We start from the raw sequence: 19,729 nt of genomic DNA, 5'->3' as shown, positions 1-19,729 counted from the left end.
AAAGATTGCAAATGAATCAGGAAAAAAGATAAAAGGATTAATTCCAAAGAAATGATGTTCTAGGTAAAAAACTAGACAAATAAGAATTTTTGGAGCACTTAAAAACAGTCACAGTAAAAGGATGAGACTTAACTAAATAACAAAAGAAAGAGTTTCCAAGAAAGATCAGAAGAGTTAATTCTAGAAGACGAAGGGCAGATGACTTATTGAGTACATTAATATAGGAAGGTCTAGACTGTTGCGATAATAATAAGCTGAAAAAAAAATTGAGTTTTATCTGAGTTAAAGTTCACCAACCACTGAGAGCCCCATGCTGTAGCAGAAGTGAGAACCTTTTCAAGTTCAAATGCGTCCTTCAAGCAATCAAAAAGTGTTGGCTTCTTATCAAGGCAAGACTAAATGGTAGGTAGTAGTTTTTATCAAGACAAGAATTAATGGTTAAATAAATTGTAATAAAATACCAATCAATGCAAGGCAAAAACAAGTAAAAAAAGAAGGTATCCATAGCAACCAAATAAAAAATATCTTTTATACGAATTGCGAATCTCATTTTAATGTTAATGCCTTATATAGTGTACATAGCGCAAATAAAAAACTGCTAAAATACTGTTAATTTAAAAATATGCAGCCTATTCTAATATTCATTTATTACAGCTAAAAATGACATCATTATTTATAACTGTGGCTAAGTATTATCTTTTAAATGTTAAATTATAATAAAATAGAAATCAATATTGCTGTTATGGGAAAATAATTTAAAAAACTGTATAACAATGTGAAAAAAACTATTTTTAAAAAATATCAATTTTTCACTAAATTATTATAAAGTCGTTCTGGAAAGATGATTAGGAATTATTTAACAAGTATAATAAAACAACTCCAGAATTTTTATTAGGTATATATATATATATAGAACATTGTATATGATTTTTAGACAGATTGGATTATATCATAATTTTGACTTTTATCCATAGCTAGCCCACTGTGGGTGGGAAAATTTACTAAAAGTTAATAAACATCAACTTCCATGTATTAAGCAACTAAGAGCACCACCTTTTTTTACCTTTGATTTTTTATAATTCTTGTTTCATAAGTAAAAAATTTAAGTAAATTTGACCATGTTTTTTTTTTCTATATAAGAAAAGACAACTCTCCAATTCTTTGAAACAACTTTAAATAAACTACTCAGCATAATATCATTAAAAAACAAAACAAGTAACATTGGCATTTTTATAATTAAACTCAACAATGACCAAGACCATATTTTAAAATGGTTGATTTTAGTTGTTTCAAGACAAAGTTAAAATAGCTATATATTTAGACTGTTTGGAATTAGAGAATGAAATATTGATGATGTTCATAACTAATTAAAACATTTGAGTGTTGTAAAAATCAGTAAAATCAGAGACTAAGGGTTGCATGCCCAAGATATTTTCACATGGAACTGCCCATTGAGCATTGTTTAATCTATTCTGGAAAACCATGAATGATTCAAACTGTGTTTTGACGAACTTAAACATTATCTCATTCTTTTGAAAATGCACACCTTGACATTCCAAAAATAAAGGATATATAAATTAAAGAACCCAGTTAAGTTTGAAAACCCAGTTTTTCAAACCTAATGTTCTCAAGGTATAAGAAAACTATTAATAATTGGATTCAACAAGTTTACAAAGATAATCTTAATAAAAGATCCAAAAATTTAAAACAACTTGTGAAATTTATGCCTAAAAGCTAAACAAAATAGACATTTTAAAAACAAACTTGGCTTTTTAATTTAACTTTTATGCTATTTATGGTTAAAAGAACTAAGCTTATTTCTGAATGCCCTCATGAAAATAAGTTTTAATCACCACAAACCTGGTGATTAAATTAAACAGAACAACAATTTGTGCAAAAGTTTTAGGTAACATAGTTTCCTTTGTATATAAATATTTTAATGGAAAAAAAACTTTTACATTTAACCTTATGATTGCGAATAGCATGAAACTTAGTTTCATAACAAAACTTGGTGAGCACGATGAAGTAGATGACAACAAGAGAAGCAACTTTAGCAGATGCTAATTTAGCAATTGATTATATACATGGTTTCATTTCAACTTTAGCAGATGCTAATTTAGCAATTGATTATATACATGAGAGGTCAGTTGTGATTGATAATCCAAAGAAATGTAAAATAGAGGAATGAGTGAGAGGGTTGTCATTCATCAATATAAGAATGTAAACAATGTGATACTTGTTTGCAGTAAATAACTGAGTTTTGTGGGATTTAAAATTCACAGCCACTCCAACCCACAAGTATTTGAGATCGACTCCCTGTTCATAAGAATCAAAGAGAAGACTTTGAGAGTCACTTTTATTGAGCCATAATCATTTTATTGAGTCATAAGCAAATAAAGCCAAATATACATATATATGTAATGGCTTTACAAATATATATATATATATATATATATATATATATATATATATATATATATATATATATATATATATATATATTTATATATATATATATATATATTTATATATATATATATATATAAATATATATATCAGGCCTTGTTAAGAAGCGTTACGCAGCTCGCATTTTGCTTGCGAAAAGGCGATTTGCCTACGCGTTCAGCAGTTTTGCGTTACGCAAAAACTTATATCTTTGAGAATATTTTTAATTATCTTTTGATATTGTTTATGTGACGTTTATTCTGAAGAAATAAAGTCGTAAGTAAAAGCATTTAACCGCAATTGTAAACTAATATATTTTTTGTTAAAGAAACAATTTGTTTAATAATTTTTTTTATTGTTGATAAAAATTAGTTAAAAAAAAAAAGTGTTTTAAGTTTTATCTTAAGGAATTAAATATATAAATTTCTTTTAAATGTAAAAATTATTTTTTGTCATAATAGTTTTGAAAATGCACGATTTATTTTAATGTAAATATTTTATTAATAAGATATTTTGTTTATTGTTAATTCCATAATGTAAAGTTTTAATGACGTTCATTTAATTTATGAAAATAAATTATGATCACGAATATGTTATCAGTAACTGATAAATAACAAAAAAAAACTCTTTATTGTTTAAAAACATTAAAAAGAATTCACAAAATTTATTAACAGTTAATAAAATAATCAAAAACCATAAGTAAAATCATAAGAAAATAAACAAACATTATTTTACGTTTCATGAAAAGAATATTTTTTTCAAAATAAAATTTAGTTCATATTTGAAAAAAAAAAAAAAAGATTTATTAAATAAGAACTTAGACTTTATTTGTAACTTTTGTTCTAGTGAGAAAAAAACTAACTGTTTGTATGATTTTTAACGCATTAATAAAATAAATTTAATTACAATGTGGTACTTGAAAAGACGCTAGTGACACAATATAACTTCTAACGATGCAAAATATATTTGCTGAGTTGAGTAACTTAGAAATGCGTTATGCGTTTTCGCTACGCAGCGAAATCTCGTAACAAGGCCTGATACATATATATATATATATATATATATATATATATATATATATATATATATATATATATATATATATATATATATATATATATATACATTTCTTACAATAATTTCTCATTGAATAAAAAGTTATATTGAAGTTATATTAAAAATAGGATAACTACACAATAAATGCAATAGCTGCATTATCACATCATGTTAATTTTGACCTGAAAAGAATTTACAAAAACCAACAACAACAAAAATATAACAAAACAATAACTTTTACCTGATGTGCATGATTTTTCCTCCTCATGTATTGAATGTGCTCAGTTGCTTTGTGCAGTATTTGAGCTCGAGAGGACTTCAATACATTAAAACAAAAATAAAGTATTTTATGATATGATCTGATTCAAAAAATGTTGTTGTGCAAAATTATTAAGTTTATTAAATAATGCAAAATTTTGAAAATATAATAAAAAATAAATGAAGAAATCCTTTAAGAATACCATATATGACTAGAATGTTTTCAGGTAATAAAATCTTATTAGATAATAATATTATAAGATAATATGACATTTTAATCACAAATGAGCTTTAGTTTTTTCAAACAAATAGCCAGCTAAAAGCTAAAATTCTTAAGAAATAATTAAGAAAAGTTAAAAAGATTTTTTTTTTAAACATCTTCGCTTCCAACAAGCTGCAAGCAACCACTAAATTAAGTTACTGGAAGAGAAAAGAGAAAGATTGTAGAGCAAGATAATGATTGACAAACGACTTAGAGGGTTGCAAATTATATGAATCAGGAAAGCAAGATAAAGAAAGCGAATTCCAAAGAGCTGATGTTCGAGAAAAAAAAACAGATGAATAAGCATTTTTAGAGCACTTAGGAACAGTCACAGAAAAAGGATGAGACTTAATTGAATGACGAGTCACACGAGAATGAATTTTAGTAGATGGTACAAGAGACGCTAGCTCTTTAGAGCAGTGCCCATTATAGTATTTGTAAAAAAGAGAACAAGAAGCAACATTACGACAATGTGATAATGGTTGGAGGTTGGCTGCAAGAGCAGGTACAACTATGTATACAATTCATTTTTGCACCTTGTCTAAAAGAGAAAGGGCATCATTAGATGATCCACCCCATGTATGGCAACAGTATTCCATACAAGGCCGGATTTGAGATTTATAGAGATAGATAATAGAATCCGAAGTAAGAAAGTGTCGAGCTCGATAAAGAGATGCAACCTTAGCAGATGCTAAATTTGCAACAGATTTGATATATGGCTTCCAAGAAAAATTGGAAGTAATAAATAATCCTAGAAGATGAAGAGTAAACGACTCAACGAGTACATTACCATTCATATATAGGAAGATCTAAATTATTGTGATAACGATTGGCTGAAAAAAATTGAGTTTTATCTGAATTAAAGTTCACCAGCCACTGTGAGCCCCATGCTGTAGCAGAAGTGAGATCCTTTACAAGCTCAAATACCCCCTCCAAGCAATCAGAGAGTGTTAGCTTCTTATCATGACAAGAATTAATGGTAGTATCATCTTAGATGTGAGAATATCTGGAAGATCATTAATGTAAATTAAAAAGAGTATAAGGACAAAGATAGAACCTTGAGGAAACCCTGAAGTTACAGAATAAGAAGAAGAGTGCTGCCCATCGAGGACAACTTTTATATTACAATTTAAAAGGAAGGATTCAATAATCTTAAAGATGTTGCCATATACACCATAAGAAGAAAGCTTATGGAGAATACAAACATGCTAAACTTTATCAAAAGCTTTAGAAATGTCAAGAGCCTCTCCACATCTATCTAATGCATAATAAAACCCATCAGTTATCAGATGGCCTTAACACTTCCACCTTTATCTAATGCACAATCAAACCTTTTGGTTATAACTGTTAGCAAATCAGCTGTAGAATGAGAAGATCGAAATCAATATTGATGGTTAGAAAGTAAGTTATTAGATTCAAGATGAGAAATTAAGTGTTTGTTAATATAAGATTCAAAAATCTTGCTTTTGATAGGAAGAAGACTAATAGGACGGTAGTTAGACGAATCAGATTCCTCTCCAGAATTTTTGAAGATAGGGATAACAGATGCCGCTTTCCAGGAGGCTGGAACACAAGACTCCGATAAGCACTTGTTGAATAGTTTTGAGAGTATAGATGACAGCTCCGGAGAACACTTCTGCAAGACAATAACGGGTATATTGTCCAGGCCACAAGGTGTAGAAGAGTCTAAGCAGAAAATCACTTTAGATACAGAAACTGGAGTGATACGAATGTCAAGCAATGGATCAACCTGTTTGTTGGCAATATTAGGTACAACGCAACAGGTGAAATCGAGAGATGATATTGATGAAGGTTTTTAGCAAACAATTCAGCTTTGTCTTTAGGTGAGATGAGGAAGTCTGGGCCATGCAAGAGAGGTGGAATTAAAGATTTGCCCTTATTATTAATACTAAAGATTCTCCAGAAGTCACAAAAGCCTAATTTTTGTGATGAAATAAGAGATTTCATGACCTGAGAATAGCGGGCTTTGGCATTAGACAAAACCTTTTTACAATGGTTTCTGGCAGTAATAAACAGACATCTGTTTTCTGGGGAATTGTTTTGCTGATAGATATAAAAGCAATGGTTTCCAGTGGCAGCAGCACAATGTGATGAAAACCATGGAGGAGAGTGAGGCTTGACCTGGAATCATCGATAGGGAATAAAAGACTCCATGCCAGTCTGAATCCACGAAGTTATGTAAGAAGCACATTTGTCGACAGGAAGACAAAAGATTTCAACCCAAGGGCCATCAGGAAGAAAATCACCCAAAGAATCCCAGTCACCTTTAAGGTAGTTGTAAGAGGTACAACAATAGGGGGATTCAGATGATGAATAGGAATGATATAATAATTTTAGAAAGATCAAACCTTGATCAGAAGCACCTAAGGGTAAATGTGGAAAAACTGAGCACTGACTAGGATCAGAAACAAGACAAAAGTTGAGTAGAGAAGGTAAATGATTCGGGTTGTCTGGAAAGCGAGTTGGAAAGTTGACTATTTGAGTTAGGGATTGAGAAAGGCAAAAGTTGTGGACTTTAATGCCTGCAAAATTACTGACACAAGAGCCTAGCCATTCAGTGTGATGAGCATTAAAGACACTGACAACAATATAGTAAATAAAAAAGAGAGGGCTTGGTCAATATGATCAGAAATAACATCAAAAAGAGTGCAGTCTTGAGATGAAGGAGAAGGATATAGAACAAAGAGAAAGGCAATAGAGTGAAGTGGTGCTAAACGAAAGCACATAAAAGAATAGTCTGCAGAGTCAAACCTAGTTTCACGACAAATGGGTGAATTCTTACAAATGTAAATGACCAAGCCAAGCATGTGACTATTGGAGTCTTTATGAATTAAAGGAAGATAACCATTAACACTAAGCTTGCAAGACGAGACAGCTGAACTCAAATTAGTCTCACAAAGAGCAAGTAGGTCTGGTGAACTTTGCAAGAGATAAGACTCAACAGATGAAAAGTTACTTCGAAGACTACGAATATTAGTGAACGATAGGTTTAGAGAACTTGGTGATGATGATGGTTTTTTGTGTTTTATAGTTTTTGGTACTTTATTCACTTTTAAATTTGTTGAAGAACTTGACTCAAAGTATAGAGAGTACTCAGAACACTGTTTAATAGCCAAGCAATTGCCTCATTACTATTAATAAACCCTAAGCCGTAACAAAGGGCTCCAAATATGGCCTAGGCAATGCAGACCCAAAGTACAAACAGGGACACGATCCATGCGCAACATGGCACTACTTTGGTATGGAGTAAAAATGTAAATAACTAGTCAAGGAATGAGGAACAAATATTGCCAGATATTCCTTCAAGAAACAAATATTGCTGTATCCTCAATATAATTAGTTGTTATTTATTTTTTACTTCTTACCAAAAACTTTCAAACTTTTCTTGAATATTTTTTAAGAAATTTAGTTTTTGACTGCCTAATTGTTGGACTAAAAAGTATTAACTTAATGCTCTCTCTACTTCAGTTTCCAACATGTCATTTTAAAGTAAGAATTTTGTTAATGAAACATGTATATTTTGATTTGAGCTGAAAATCTTTTAAGATAAAATTAATTTAAGGAAATGGTATTAAGATTGTCTTTTTTTTTAACACAGTTGGCCGCCTTGAACTACTTATCTCATAATAATATAAAAAAGAACATGTTTCGTTGTGATGATAACAATTTTGTTTACAGAGATAAATTTATCTGTAAACATTGTTTGGAATACCAAATTTTTAAAGCAAATAAAAACACAAAAATGGATCTGCCCATATAGAATCAAGGATCAGGTTTCTCTAGATAAAAATAAATTCTTCCTTTTTTAAGTGAAAAAGCATAAGTTATGCTCTAACATGCACACATTGAATAAAAAAACTGCAGTCTTCAATATAGTGCAGCAAGACTAGTATTTTAAACTAGAATAGAAAATGATGTAAGCAACCAGGAATTTAACAATTTGCATTGGTTGAAAATTAGAGATAGAATCTATTACAAGGTCCTTTTAATAATGCACAAATCTATTATTCTGGAAGCACATCATTATGTAATTTAATTCACTACTCAATGTCAGAAAGAACAATAAAATAAAGGAAACAAAATGCAGTAATTGTTTTGGTAATGAAGCATTATCCCGCTATGGTCCTAAACTTTGGAATATACTTCCAAATATTATTAGTAAAAAAAAAAAAAAAAAAAAAAAACTATTTATAAGAAAAACTACACAATGAACCACAGTGACTGCCAGGTTTGAAGTCTCCCCACATCAGATTTTTTTTTATAAATATTTAGTTGTATATACGAAAATAAATATTTGGTTAGTAAAAACCTCTAGGGGAATGGAAAAATGTATGAAAATCAAAGAACAAAAATTATAATTTTTTAGTTAAAAAACATCCGCCATTTTCAGAAAAAAAGGCTATAATTTGCTAATCAAATATCAGCGTAGTTTGATTTTAGACATACTCTGGTACACAACGACAAGTTTTATTAAATGGCGGTCAACAATCTATGTGCTGTTTGTTTTAAAATCTTTGGTAAAAAGTCAGCAAAGCTTCATAAAATATCTAAAGCTATTGAAGAAAAAATAAAAACCTTTATTTGGGATAGCTATGATCAAAATTTAGCAAACCATCCTAAAGTTATTTGTAGCAATTGTTATAAAAACCTTTATTGTTTGGAAAAAAACGATACAAAATACCTTGATAAGTGGCTAAAGCAAATTTCTCAGGTTAGTTGATAAAATTAATAAAAAACTATATTTAAGACTTAGTGTTTAATTAAATAAAGTTATTTTATTTTTTATTAATTTTAAAAAAAGAAAGAGCTGTGTCTCAATGAACTTTAATAAACTTGAAAAAAAACAAAACATTTAAACAGCTTGTTTTAGGAACTAATATGCCATCGATGTGTTTATTTTTGTTGTGTTATATTTTTTATATTACTAATTTATATAGCTTTAGATTTTTTTTTTGATTAGATAAACCGTCAAGATATCAGAAGAACTTCAGATGTTTCAGAAATATCAAAAGATATTAACATTATTACTTCTGAGTTAAATGAAGATAAAAATGAAAGGATGTGCTTAAAATGTTATGGAGTTGTTAAGTCAGGCATTATTCATCTTTGTAGTGATGTTCAAGCTGTGAAAAATTTAGTTAATGCAGCATATGCATTGGGATCAGCAAGTGCAGAACGTGTCGCCTCAAGTATTTTAAAAACAAAAATGGAAAAGGAAAATATTTTTAGAGGTGAAAAATTCACAATTGCTACTTATGGGAAACCATTAACTATTGTTGCCGGAACTACTGACAATAAATGTGACCGTGCTAATTTTAGTCAAGTATCTTTTGGAACAATCATTGAGCTTAAATGTTTAGAACTATCTCAGTGTAAAACCAAAAAAATGTGTTCTATATTTAGAAAAAGTCTTGGCTTTCAAAGTAGCATTGAAGGAAATATTGTTAAAAAATTAGAGGCTTTAAAAGCAGAAATGAATGAATATTTTTCATGTAAAGAAGAACAATTTGTTGAAGCTGGTGATATAGTAAATAAATCAATGGTTTATATTAAAGATATTGATGAATTTATACATGATATAATCACTGAAAGGAATATTGACCCTCTTTCTACAATTGTAAGAGTTGCTGTGGATTCTGGTCAAGGTTTTTTAAAGGTCACTATGAATGTTTTTAATCCGCATGATAAAACTAGCAACCAACCTGACCTTGATGACTCTGGAGTTAAGCGTTGTTTTATTGTTGCTATTGTAGAAGGAGTGTCTGAACACAATGGAAATCTTAGAAAATTAGTTGATACTCTTAATCTTCAAAATATTAAGTATTCTGTTGCATTTGATTTAAAGTGTGCAAACTCAATGTTTGGCATTACAAGCCATGCTGGAAAATATAGTTGTTTGTGGTGTAAAGGAGAGAGTCTTTTGGATGGTGGAGAAAAACGAACTCTTGGTTCCCTCGATTATCATTACAGTAAATACACAGAAGCTGGAAAACCAAAATCAAAGATGGCTGATTATAAAAATGTTATTAATCCAAGATTATTATATCTTGAAGAGGATCCAGACACAATTATTGAAAATTTAGTTCCAGTACCTGAGTTGCATACATTAATCGGAATAGTTACAACTTTTGGAAAACTATTATCAAAACTATGGCCTGGCTTTGAAAAGTGGTTAAACTCAAATTACATATTTTTCAGAGGTTACCATGGCATTGGATTTGATGGCAACAATGCCAACAGACTTTTAGATAAGTTAGATGTTCTTTCTCATGATATTGCTGATCAAGGAAAGCTTGATTTACTACCAGTAATTGAATGTTTAAGAAAGTTTCAATCAATGAAGCAAGCCACCTTTGGAGAAAAAGTTGGTGATATTGAATCTGTTGTTTTCGAATTCAAGATGTCTTATGCTAATTTAAGGGAATATATTAATACTTACTTTGAAAACATTTCTTTGAATATACCGTGGAAAGTTCATATTGCAGTTAACCATATTGTACCATTTCTAAAAAGTACCAATACTGATAATGGGCTTGGAATTTACTCTGAACAAGCAGGTGAATCTGTTCATCATGAGTTTAAAAAGACATGGAATAAATATAAGAGACGACAAAGCCACCCAGACTATGCTAAACGGTTAAAGTCAAGTGTTGTGGAATTTTCAACATTTAATAAATAGTTAACAAGTTTACTGAATTTAATATATTTTGCTACACAACTATGTCAAAATTATTATTTACAAAGTATTTTAATAGCATTAAAAATACTTTTAATTGAGTATTGATAAAATAGAATGCTATTTTTGTATTTCAAAGCTTAGTTAAGATATTTTTCACATTAAATGCATTTTGTTGTTGTTTTTATACCTACATTCTTTTTCTTTGTAATCTGTAATATAAATGTTCTAACACTTTTTTAATGCCTTTATATTATGGGAGTACACAAGTACAGAGTAAAAATTAGGTTTCTTCATGAAATAATGTGAAATATATGAACTTCAATAAGGTTAACGGTGTACCGCCCCTCCCCTTTTATCTAAAGTTTAGATGTGTAAAAATTTTATTCTTGCCATTCCTATGGAGGTTCTTAATACCTTTACTTAACTTATATACTATGTTACTTCTTAATAAGAAAAAAAAATTGGATGTGGGGAGACTTCAAACCTGGCGGTTATTGTGGTTCACAGTGACTAAAATCCTATTTAATGGTGAACTATTGAACCACCAGAACTCTTGAATGTTAAATTAAAAACTCTTGAATATCAATATTAAAAATTTGACTAATATAATAATTTGTTGCACAGCTGAGCAAGTGTATTGCCAACTTTATCTTTATATTTTATCCATTATTTTGGCAAAACACAGTAGCTGTTTACCGACAACTACTGTGTTGGTATTTATTTATTGATGTCAATGAATAAATTTTTTAATTACCATATTATAAGTATTAGGGGTATTCAAAAGTTAGATCATGGAAAAACTGACACTAACAAATAGGCAATTTTTTGCGGACTACAATCAGGAAATGAAAAACTGTTTTTTTAAATAATTTTATTACCTTGCGCTGGCTTCATTGAGTTTTCAAATAAAACTTTTTTTTTATAAATTGCATAATAAACCGTGAAAAAAAACAAAACAAACTGAATACTATTTTAGCAAATGAATGTTTATAATATTTAAAAGACATATACCAAAAATTATGATTGTATGTTCATTTTCATGCTTTGCGCCAGACCTGTGACCATTGTTGACACTTTTTACCGGTTGCAACCAATCAATCAATGAAATCCAGGTTTTTTTGACGGTGAGTCTTCTGATGAAGATAGAACTCTGATTTTTTTTAAAAATGCTTAAATAATTTAGAGAAAAATAATAATCAGCATTGTATATTGATTAACTGCCTGAAAAAGAAAAAAAAAAAAAAAAAAAAAAGGAGAGGAGGGGGGGGGGGGTAAGCCCATCTCTTTTCTTTTACCTCAATCTCTTTTAAATCTGTATTAAACAAAAATTACAAAAATCAACAAAAAATAATTAACTTGCTGTCATAAGCAGCCTCAAGGTCACCAAACAGTTGTTCTACAGCATCAACATCAGGAAACAAATCAGTGCTGCTATCTGATTCAGTGTCCATTTCACAGGAGCTGAATACATTTACATCTTTTATGACAGGAAACTCTTTCAAAAATTGAGCTGGCGTTTTCTGCTCAACTGATTTGAATTAGGTAGCTTTGAGAATAGCACGGTCCAGTTGTTTTTGAATTTGAGTGACTTTTGCAGCTTATGCACAGACTTAGCTTGACACATTGTTTCATGTACCAGCTTTACAGCCCTCTCCCTACAATTATTAACAAAAGCCAAGTTTTTGACGTGAGACTGGATCCAAATAATCAGAATCAATATTCCAGGAGCTAGCTGGATAAATCATCCATTTGGACTTAGTTTTGTCATGGCCTAAAATCTCAAATTAGCCATTAATCAGCAGTGACGAAGTTCTGGCCACTTGCCAAGTACAGACATGTTTTTTGTTTCAGGAAAGAAACCTTTATTGTTATGTCTATCCATGTCATAGTCATTTGATATGGGTATGTTATAGAGCTTTTTGGTAATCATCTCCTTTTCTTGTTCAGTGATTGAATCATCTGAATTTGCCAGTGCAATGGGAACAACAGCTGGATTAAGGTACCAGCTATGGTTTCCCCATGATTTGAATACTGCACTTGCAGCAGGTTCATCCTCAACATACCTAGATATCTTCCAAATAGAATTCAAGTCCTGACAAAGAAAAAATGATATATTTTTGTAATTTTATAAATGTTTTAATGCATGAAATTTAGTAATATTCAAAATAAAATTCAAAAACTCAATACCTAAGTTTTGTTTGAATACCTGTAACAGAGCAATGTCTGGTTTCTCATTAGTCAAAAACTTGGGTGCATAGAAGATTGCAATAAACTTGCCCATCGTGGTGATGAGAGCTGAATCCAGATCTATATGCTTTTGCACAGAATCTTAAGAAGGAGAGTTTTTAGGTAATAAATACCTTTGCCATGAATCTGGCATGGTGCATAGCACCAGGTTTCTTAAATTTGAGATAAAGCTTGAGTACATAAGACATAACTCTGCTAGCTCATGATAGTCATCTCTCTTCTTACCAGTCTAAAATTTTATTATGTTTTTATTGAATGCTCCCTAAATCTAGATACTATAACGCAATGAAAAAAATGCAACTCAAAATTATTATTTAGAGTTTTAATAAATGTCTGCTTACAATATTTTTAAACTAACCTCTGTGTTTTTATAAGCTTTAATTTTTACTATCTCTATAAGAAGGTTCTTTACTTCAATGATTTGAGCTTCTAGCCAAGTTCCACAAACAGATACTGCAATAATTTTTTTTAACTTTTTAAAATCCTTATCAAGTATCTTATTTTTCATTCTATATACACTTGAATACAGGGCTATATACACTTTTATATACACTTGAATACAGGGCAATTTAACGGTCAGACATCGTACATTGACCAGCTAAAACCTCAGATTCTCCGATCCATTTAAAAAGTAATTGGACATTTTGATCAACGGAAATTGAGTTCTACAAAATAAATACTTTATTATTGAAATAACTAGAGATTAAACAAAACAACTTCTTACGAAAAAGAAAATAAATTAGCTTTAAAATAAGACTCAATAAACTCGAAGTGAAAATTACTTTTTAATACATTTTAACTGCATTTGAAAAAAATTACTTCAAAAAATATCTTTTGAAATGTTTTAATAAAGTTTCACAAAACACTTTTACAAATTACTTTTATTGATTGTTTAATAAATGGACAAATTTTATTTAAATTATTGAAAAGTGAAATTAAATTATTGAAAAAAAAAATATGTAATATTTCTAAGTGGTATAAACATTTTTTCAGAAAGTTGCACAAAAAAAAAAGTTTAAAAAAATATCGTAGTCTTTTTAAAATAGTAATTTTTAATCATTTCATGCTTTGATTAGTAAGTCAAGTTTTAAAAAAAAAACTTTTAAACAATTTTTTGTAGAAATAGAAGCAAAAAAAAAAAAAATTAAAAAAAAACCAATTAAATCATGGGAAGACTTAATTTAACTTATAATTAAAAGTAAAATAATCTTTTAAAAGATTTTTAGAAAGATATAGAATAATAGTTTCAAGCATTTAAAATTATCATAAAAAATACCTCTTAGAAAAAAATATATAACATCTAATTTACACATAATGAGTTTGTTTTAAACAATCATTATAAATAATTTTTGATTTTATTTAAAGTCTTTGCGTAAAATAAAAACTTTAAAAAAGAACAACAATTAAAAGTTATTTATAACGTTTTTTAAATTGCATTTAAGTTGTTAAAACATCAAAACAGCCATTGTCAAAATGTAAAAAAAAAACCCATAACTTACATCTAATATTCATCACTCAAATCTAAAAATCTACAATATTGAATTGAAACTTTATATATATAAAAAATCTGCGATGAAATATTCTAAATTATAAGGAAAGTAACTTAGTGAAGTCTAGTTATAGTTCGAAATCTATGTCATATTCTGTGTATTTAATGTTAGTCTAGTGAGACTAACATTAAATACACAGAATATGACACAGATTTCGATTGGATAACTCAGTTCCGTAAAGCTGTAAAAACTATATTTCAAAAATTTGATCGGACACTGTCCGACCTCAACAGGTTTTGACTGGACATTTTGTCTGGGACTTTATAAAAAATTGAGCCCTGTGACTATGTAAAATTTTGACTAAAAAATTGAGCCCTGTGACTTTATAAATTGAGCCCTGTGAATATGAAAGAGCGAGCTTATCTGAATTAAACCCCCACCCTTTTAAAAACTAATTTTGCTAGAGTAGCAGTGATTTTATTGGCAGATATGTTGGCTCCCAAAGCTGTTCTCATTGTGTTATATATGGTTCTTTACTGTCAATATGTTGAGATTGAAAATTTGATGTGTTTTTTTTTTTGGCAGGAGTAGACTGATATTCACTTCCACTTGAACTGTGTCAGATGAATTTGAAATATTAAGTACAGAAACTTGAGCATCTACAATAGAAGGTATTCTATTAGTCACTCTTTCCGGATCTTTCTTTTCCTTTTGCTTTGAATAGTCAGCTCTGGCTTTGTGCAGATCTTGGATACACATCTGGCGATCTGTTATCTGATCTCTGATGAAGGCAATATCATTTGCTTTGTCTTCCTTAACTATCTTGAACTTATCTATCTTGATAACTTTAATAAGTATCTTGTGGTCAGTCCTTGCCCAAAATAGGCCTAGAAAAAGTAAAGCAAGTTGAGTTAGTTGATATAATAAAATTACAATTTCTTTGTTGTTATGATCCGCTTTTTTGGAGCTTGTGAGAGCTGGAACAACCACTACCCAGTGGAAGTGGCTGTTCAACAGGTTCAATTTTTTTTTCTTGTTCTCATTTTTTAATTCTATTAATAATTTAAATGATTTACATTGTATATCTTACTTAATTTTCATGACTTAAAGATTTTATTATTAACCAGGAAAAACATGATTGCATGATTGATAATGATATTTAGTACAAACCTGTTTTTTAGTACAAAAACTTACTCAAAATTAAAAAATAATACAAATGCAACAAAAAAACTGGTTTTCACTGATTTTCTTTTCAATCTTTTATGTTTTTGTAGATCCTGTGGGTTTATTTGAAAAAATGCTAAATAAAACTTGAGGTAAGCAAAGGAACCTAAGTTTTTTTACGACAAAACCCCTTTTTCAGTACAAAAATGTACTTAAAATTAAAAAATAAGACAAATGCAACAAAAAAACAGGTTTTCACTGATTCCTTTTTCAACCTTTTGTTATATTTTTGTAGATCCTGTGGGTTTATTTGAGAAAATGCTTAATTAAACTTGAAGGAAGCAAAGGAACCTATGTTTTTTACGACAAAACCCCTTTTTCAGTACAAAAACTTACTTAAAGTTAAAAAATAAGATAAATGCAACAAAAAAACAGGTTTTCACGGAGTTCCTTTTGAATCTTTTTTTTATATTTATGTAGTTCCTGTGGCTTTATTTAAAAAAATGCTAAATTAAACTTTTTTTTTTACCATATTTTTTCTTGTTAAATACGTTTCTGTTTTCTTGCTAATACTGCTAAATCTCTTCCAATCCTTAATGGTTATTTCTAATGATGAAAAATATAAATAAATTGAAATAACCAAAAAGGGTTTGGGAAAGGTCTCCCCCCCCATCCTTTTCTTTTTCAGAGATTGACTGGGGCGGGCTCCCAGTCAATCACTGAAAAAGAAAAATTTCTTAATCTAATATAGAAACATATTTAAATTATGTTTCTATAAATTATTTAAGCATACATAAAAAAAATCAGAGTTCTATCTTCACCAGAAGACCCACCGCCAGAAAAACCTAGATTTTATTGATTGATTAATTGCAACCGGTAAAAAGTGTCAACAATGGTTACAGGTCTGGCGCAAAGCATGAAAATGAACCTACAAAGAACTTTTGGTAACTTCTTTAAAATAACATAAACATTCATTTGTTAAAATAGTATCCAATTTTTTTATTTTTTCCCGGTATATTATGCAAATAACAAAATAAAAGTTTTTTTTGAAAATTTAATGAGGCCAGCGCGAGGTAAAAAAATAAATTAAAAAAAATTGCTTATTTGTTAGCGAAAATTTTTTTCATACCTTTGAACACCCCTAATAAGTATATAAATTGTTATTAAAAGGAAATAACATAAAATTTAATTAAATTAAAAAATAAGTTAAAATTTTGATTAATTTACATCATCTTTATTTTATTCTCTAATTATGATGATCAAAAATTATTAATATCTATTAAAATTATTAATAGATATAAATAATATTATTTTTAAGTTCATCTGTTAAAATTATTACTTTGTCTATTAACAATTTTTTAAATGACATTTGGAGTAAGTTCATTCAGTAAATTAAATTTATTGAAAATGAATTTACCTTCTCTCCTTCTAAAGAAGGAACTGAATCTCTAAGTCCAGTAAAACTATCTTTAATATGATCTCTTCGTTTACGTTCAAGAGCATTATGGTGAGCTCTTTTATCAGCCTTCAAAATGAAATAAAAAATACTTTAAACTTTTTAAATAAACTGAAAACACTTAATAAAGTTTGAAAAACAACTTACTGTTGAGTTGAAAACATGCAGACTGTCGTCTCCATAATCCTTAAATAAAAAATAAAGAGTAATTAGCATTGTATAATAGGTTATAAAAAAAAGAAATAAAAATGAAAAAAAAAATAAACAAAAAAAAAAAAAGAAAAAAAAAAAAAAAAAAAAAAAAAAAAAAAAAAAAAAAAAAAAAAAAAAAGTTTTATCAATATATCTCAACAGAATAAATATTTACAAATCCAAATAAAGAGACATAATGGCTATAGAGAAAAAAAAACATAAAAAGAAAATAGCATAATAATTTACTAAACTAATTTTCACATAAATTTTGATAGCTTTAGTATTTTCATTTTAGATTCTTTTCTACTGCTGGGAATGGTAAATAGTGCATAATTCTTTAGCAAAATATTAGTATATATTCTGGATTGTTTTTTTGTGATTTTGACTTTATATTTAACTGTTTTGAACTGAAACTGAGTAACACAAAATGTTCTGCATAAAAGCACCTTGAAAAAATAAAAAGCAAAATATTGAACATTGGACAAGATTATTAAGTCCACTTCTGTTTAGGCTATTCAGATAAATTTCATATTTATTATAATAATTGGTAGTATCATCATCATATCTTCTTTGACATTATTCATTTTGACAACATTCCAAAAAGAAAAAATTTTTTCAATAAATTCAGCAGTACCTTCAAATGATTTATTTTCAATATCTGGATGCGTTCATATGGCAGCTACTGTTTCTTCTCAAAAAACAGACAAACAAAACTTTACAGATTGTCTATATTGGTTTCGGATAAAATGATTTAGTAGTAAGCATAGAGAGTTTAAAAAGACTGTTGCACTCACTTTTATATAAAATTTCCAAATCAGTCCACTTAGCCAAAGCCAGTTCTCCATTGTGGATAACTGGCTTTGAAATTCTCCTTTGTTACTATTATCAATATTATTTATTGTATCAACAATTTGTTGACATTAAGCAAACGGAAATTCAGAGAAAAACACTTAATCATAAATGATAAAATTGTTTTTTGTTAACTTTTCCAGGTAGTCTACTGCATGACCAAACAAAGCACTTTAGTAAAGTAATGAAGCTTTGACATAAACCTCATCAATTTAAAGTATGGAAGTTCTTTTCAATAGATCTAAATTCATAAAAATACTATTTATGAAATTTAGGTCCTCCATTGAGCTTATTTTTGAAGTAAATCATGTACTACCTGAAGTCAAAGTCTGTATACTTAGCAACTTGTAGTCAATACACAAATGATCGTTATACTTCATCACATAGCAAAATACTCATATGCTCTACATATAATATTTGGAGTATATAAAACTTCGCCTTCATTAACTTTTCTCATAGCATTAAAGTGCTCAAATAGAATATTTGACTGATACAAACTTTCTTTATTCTTTAAAAAATCTAATTGCTTCAAATTAAGCTGATTTTGTTTTTATTAATTTTAAACTGTTTACAGTTAAAGATGAAATAAACAAGTTGTGCCATTATGGTAAGCTACAAATAAATAATCATCGAAAATTTCACCAAATTTGTACATTTTTGATTGAATGTGTAAACTTTAATTAATATGCTAGAAAACAATACATTAAATATGAGTTCATCCTCTTTTAAAAAATCATTTAACTCATCTGGTAAAGAGGTTCTGGTAAAGAGGTTTTGGTAAAGTGTTTTTTTAACTTTACTTGCTGGTGTGGGTAAACAACTAGGCAAAATATTTTTAAAAACAGATGGTGGGTTTAATGGTTGTTGCTTCCCATATTTGCTTTCAAAAGGTGCATCATCTGACCAATGCAGTCAACATAGTCTAAAACAATAATATTTGTTCTTGGGATAGCATCACTCCATGTTTTCTCTCCTCCGGATTTTTTTGTGAATTTATAAACTGATATTTTTGTTGTAGTTGAGTGATGTTTGACTTGCAAAAAGGTACACAGCATTTTAAAGGCATCTTAACTATTAAAATATCTTATCATTAGTTTGACAATTTTGTTATCTTACAATCTTAACTTTTATGCCTTGAAGTTGCACTATCTAATTTATAAACCAATCGAATTCAAAAGATTTATTAAAAAAGCGCAAACACAAACTTTTGTCTAAAGTTCAAAGATGATAATGTAAACACGGTATTATAAACCGGCTTTCAGTTCAACAACTTTATTGCATGATGTCAAGGCCTGTTATTATAGAAGGCTGTGATCCGAGCACAAAGTCATATATGTTATATTAAAAGCACATCTAGATCGACAATACTGATATTGATTTAGCAATACTCATACTTGACATATTGTACTGAATTAGGAAGCCATGAGGGTTCCAGCACATACATTGACTGATTTAGGGAGAGTTTGGGTTAGGGCGGTGATAAGATTTTGTTCATTATTTTTAGCTTTCTTCTTTTTTTCAAAAACTTATTTTAGATCAGCAAAAAAAGTGGGTAAACATATACCTACATGCATGCCTTGGCAGGAATGCCAAGCTATAGCTCTTGCTCC

The 19,729-nt window shown here is 28.9% G+C and overlaps 1 protein-coding gene across 1 annotated transcript in view; it reads right to left on the bottom strand.

Annotated features, from left to right (window-relative positions):
• Positions 1-19,729, bottom strand: part of max (MYC associated factor X) — a 29,083-nt gene that overhangs the window by 6,176 nt on the left and 3,178 nt on the right. The window contains 3 exon segments of the mRNA NM_001280912.1: positions 3,743-3,817; positions 17,040-17,147; positions 17,226-17,264. Coding sequence (NP_001267841.1) covers positions 3,743-3,817; positions 17,040-17,147; positions 17,226-17,264 — 222 coding nt within the window.

Source organism: Hydra vulgaris, chromosome 06, assembly GCF_038396675.1.
Source record: "Hydra vulgaris chromosome 06, alternate assembly HydraT2T_AEP".
Taxonomy (NCBI): domain Eukaryota; kingdom Metazoa; phylum Cnidaria; class Hydrozoa; order Anthoathecata; family Hydridae; genus Hydra; species Hydra vulgaris.
Note: the sequence above shows the minus strand (reverse complement) of the source record. Positions and strands in the feature narration are given on the sequence as shown.